The 4,774-nt window shown below is 40.3% G+C and overlaps 1 protein-coding gene across 1 annotated transcript in view; it reads left to right on the top strand.

Annotated features, from left to right (window-relative positions):
* The window catches only part of WBP11 (WW domain binding protein 11), a gene marked incomplete at its 3' end in the record, with an annotated part of 13,379 nt that extends 8,605 nt beyond the window's left edge, over positions 1-4,774 (top strand). The window contains 3 exon segments of the mRNA XM_006903643.1: positions 3-94; positions 1,388-1,570; positions 4,581-4,774. Coding sequence (XP_006903705.1) covers positions 3-94; positions 1,388-1,570; positions 4,581-4,774 — 469 coding nt within the window.

Below are 4,774 nucleotides of genomic sequence, written 5' to 3'. Positions count from 1 at the left end.
CCCATGCCAGGACCACCTCCTCTTGGACCACCACCTGCTCCACCTTTGAGGCCACCTGGACCACCTACAGGCCTTCCTCCTGGACCACCACCAGGTAATGTGAAAATGTCTTGGAATTTGAATTTAAAATTTCATTTACTCAAGTCAAATGAAAGTAGAGAAGTGAAGTCCTTCTCAGAAATGGCATATAGTCATCCCTGGAAGATACAGCAGGTTCAGTTCCATACCACCAGAATAAAAGCAAGTTGCATGCATTTTTTAGTTTCTCACTGTATGAGTTCTATAGTCATTCTGTAGTCATGTCACTGATTAATAGCATTATTAGAATGCTACTTCATTTCTTAAAAATTTGAAATAATTGTGAGAATTATTAAAAAATGTTAGCAGACATGAAATGAGCACATGCTATTAGAAAAGTGATGTTAGCCAGCTTGCTTAATGCAGAATTTCCACAAGCCTTCAATTTGTAAGAAATGTAGTATATACAAAGTGCAGTAAAACTAGGTATGCCTACACATACTGATTTTGTTGTTCCCAAATTTTTTTGTTATTGTTTGAATACTTTAAGAAAGGTAAAAATTTTCAAAGGATAAATGCAATTTATTTACTCCTATGCCATTTGTTGGCAATTCATAGTCCTTCTAAGAGCCTCCTGTCTCTTGTTATTTATACCTTCTTAAAGACTCTTGCCTTCTGATTATAGCAGGCAGAAACTCAAGTGTGTAGCAGGCTCATTAGCACTACTCTACGTGATACGTTGACCCAGTTCTCAATTGATACTGGGTGCAAATAGAGAACAGTATCTCATGTTCATCTTAAGTAAGGACCATTTGGATCTCTATAGTTAGAAAAACAGTGATCAGTAATTTATCACATCTTCTGCTTAAAAGTTTTATAAAGCTTATTCACAATTCAAAACAGAGAACCTTTGGGGCTGCTTATTATTTTGGTCCTTCACCCCACAGTCTGTTGAGTTCATCCTTTTCCTCAGTGCAGTGCAACATTACTTAGCTTTGCTCTCATTTTTCATTGTCCTTATTTATCTATCTCTTCATTTAATGAGTCTCAGGGTGTCCTTAAAGCACTTTTGTTTTCCATTTATAGAAACAATATAGAACTATTTGAGAATTTTTCTCATCTTTCTGCTTTATAACCAAGCAGAGATATGATCAAATAAATTTTTTCTCAGTGCTAGAGAATTGGTGGAATGATGCATAACAAATTCCACATCCTATCTCTGGTGCTGGTGTTTACTGTCTGGATTCTATTTCCACATGTTAACAGTTTTTTAAGTTGCCTTGATTTCAGCTTCAAGTGATAAAGCCATGTGTGAATTACTTTTATACCGCTATTATTATATATTTGTTTTTTATGTTTCTCTTGTTAGGAGCGCCTCCATTCCTAAGACCACCTGGAATGCCAGGGCTCCGTGGGCCATTACCTCGACTATTACCTCCAGGACCACCCCCAGGCCGACCTCCGGGCCCACCTCCCGGCCCACCTCCTGGTCTGCCTCCTGGACCACCTCCTCGGGGACCTCCACCACGGCTACCTCCCCCTGCACCTCCAGGTAAACTTAACAATTTCCAGGGCAGAGACTCAAGTCTACTGTATATTTCATCTGCTTTAAGGCATATTTACACATTTAAATATCATGAAATAAAGAGGCAGTTTGCAGTCTGGTGGGATTTGGTGTGTGTGTGTGTGTGTGTACACACCATCAAATTGGATCTGATCTGACTGGTACAGGAGGAGATTGTAGAGCATCTGGTGGATTTGAACTGCTCATCTCTGGGTGCATTGCAGTGCAACTTCTTGCCACTAGGCCACCAGAGCTCGCCCTGTTTTGTTTTTAAAATTGTGATTTGAGTGAAAGTTTATAAAATAAATTGACTTTATTACAGAACCCACATTTCCCCGCTTCCCTGTAATTTTCATTTCCCTTAATAATCTCCTAGGGAGCTCTGGTGGCCTATTAAGAGCTACACTGCCATCCCAAGTGCATGTGTTCAGATCCACTAGCTGTTCCATGGTAGAAAGATAAACGGTCTCCTCCTATGCTATTTACAACCTCTGAAAAACCCCACTGGAGGGTTAGTTGTGGGTTGTAACAATAGCCCCTTCCTGTCTTCAGAGCTTTTTTCCTAGGCAGGTTCTTTTGGCCTTATAAGGTTGAAGAGAGTGCTAACCTGGTATTATTAGCTAACTTAACGGGCATGTCTGAAAATTGAGCCACAGTGATAAATTTTGTTGAAGGTACAAAGAGTGACTAAGAGACATAGTCTTGAGGTTGCACCCATCTCTTTTTGGACCAATAAACCTAGCTTTTTTTGTTTTTTAATTTTGTTCCACATTTTCCCACACACTATCCAAACTGGCACAGCCTAGGGCAAGGTCTTACTCTTTGTTTATAAGGTCACTGTGAGTCCTAATGGTCTTGATAATACCCGCCAACAAGGTGTCCAGGATCTTCTGTTGTGACCCTTCCCGAGTAGTTAGAGGAAACCAAACACCATCGGGTTCTCCCAGACAGAATTTTTGCTTTTCATTCTGCCTGTAATTTAGGTAACAATTGTTGCTAGAACCACTTTGGATTAAAAAATTTTCTAGAACTACATTTATTGTTATTAATATGTCCAATGTCTACATAAGAACCATCTTAAAGTGTATAATCACAAGGAAGATTTTATTTCCCTCTCAGCTTCCTACTGCGAAGATCGTACATGCAAGTTTTCCTGGGGTCTTTTTGTATACGGCAAATATATTTTTAGTTCACTGAATAATCTTTGAGTGGTAGTGCTGGAGAAATAGTATTGAACATTCCATGGACTGCCAAGAGAACAAACAGGTCTGACCTGGAGAGGGTGAAACCAAGGTGTTCCTTGGAAACAGATTTTGAAACTCAATCTCGCATACTTTGGGCATATTGTTAGAGGAGCCAGTTCCTAAAGGAGGACATTATGCTGGTCATTAGCTAGTCAGTGAAAGAAAGAAAAACCCTGGATGAGATCAGGTGTGTCAGAGACAGTGAAAAGCTGGCACAGGATAGGGCAAGGTTCCATGATATTGTTCATAGGGTTGCTATGAGTTGTGGTCAGCTTAACTGCACATGACGACGACAACAATAAGAAAATCTTCAAATCCCCCAATAGGACCTTTCATTAATGTTATGTAGATTATAGAATGTAGTATATATGTATTACTGTAATTGTTGGTATTGTTAAGTGCCATTGAGTCGTAGACTACTTATAGCGACCCTATGAACAAAAGACCTGAACACTTGTGTAACTTTCATTATTTCTCCAAGTTCATAGTTTCCAGAGGCAAGCTATGAAAGTTATATTATAATTTAGTCTCTTAAATTTTATTAAGTGTGCACTTTATATTAAAAGTAGCCATTTGGATAAACTTTTCTTGGTGTAATGGTGAATGGTATATCTTAGTTGTCAGTAAAAGATGCATTCTTTTCTCATGATAGACTGTGATTAGTTCCATTTATTTATTTTTTGCTATAACATGTGCATTCAATGGCTGGTAAGGGTTTGGATTATTTTCTCTGCCTACTGAATACAAAGATTCTCATGATTGGGCCAATTAGTAGCATCAGGGTGGATGGTGAAGAGATTGATATTGTTAACAGCTTTAGTTTGCTTGACTCCACAGTCAACACGCTTGGCACCAGCAGCCAGATAATTAAAAGACATATTGCGATGCAAAAGTCAGCTGTCAGGGACCTCTCCAAAGTGTTGAAGAGTAATGGTGTCACTCTGGAGACTAAGGTGCACCTGATACAGGCCATGGTCTTTGCAGTCACTTGCTATGCATCAGAGAGTTAGGCAATGACTGGGGAGGGTAGAGGATAGAAGCCTTTGAGCTTGGTGCTGGAGAAGAATGTTGAATATACCATGGACTGCTAAGAAAATAAACAGGTTCTTCTTGGGGAGGGTTAAATCGGGTTGCTCCTTGGAGGCAAAGACTGAAGCTTCCTCTGACATACTTCGGAAATGTTATAAGGAGGGACCAGTCCTTGGAGAGGGACAGCACAGGAGAGGAAGACTCTCTGAGGTGAACTGACTCTGACTGGGGTAGTGGGGGTAGGTGTGTCAGAGACCGTGAGATTGGCATAGGATAGAGCGGGGTCTATTGTAGGATTGCTATGAGTCGCAGGTGTCTCGATGGCACATCACAACAACAGCAACAGTGAATACTTGGGAGAGAAAAGAGGGAGTGAGAGTAGAAAGATGATATAGAAATAAAGATGTAATACATAGGGATCAACTTACTGATTTACTTTTAAAGATGTATAAGATAGAATTGATAGATGATTAAAGTAATACTTGAAGCTAATTGGGTTGTTTTTTGTTTCTGTTTTTAATTTAATTTGTTTAGAATATTCCATTCTTTAGGGATGAATAATAAAATAGATGGTGGCTGTGATACTCAAAGGCTACCAACTGCCATTAAGTTGATTAACTGTTTGCACCACCGAGGACTCCATCCTTCATAGTTAAATTTTATTCAGTTGTTGTTTTGGGTTCCCCCCCCCCCAAGTTATTCACTCTGTTTTCTTTTCTAATTAGGTATCCCTCCACCCCGTCCTGGCATGATGCGCCCGCCTTTGGTGCCTCCACTTGGACCTGCCCCACCTGGGCTTTTCCCACCAGCTCCCTTGCCAAACCCTGGAGTTTTAAGCGCCCCACCCAACTTGATTCAGCGACCCAAGGCGGATGACACAAGCGCAGCCACCATTGAGAAGAAGGCAACCGCAACCATC

Source organism: Elephantulus edwardii, unplaced genomic scaffold (genome assembly GCF_000299155.1).
Source record: "Elephantulus edwardii isolate Elephantulus edwardi_28Jun2011 unplaced genomic scaffold, EleEdw1.0 scaffold00067, whole genome shotgun sequence".
Classification (NCBI taxonomy): Eukaryota; Metazoa; Chordata; class Mammalia; order Macroscelidea; family Macroscelididae; genus Elephantulus; species Elephantulus edwardii.
Note: the sequence above shows the minus strand (reverse complement) of the source record. Positions and strands in the feature narration are given on the sequence as shown.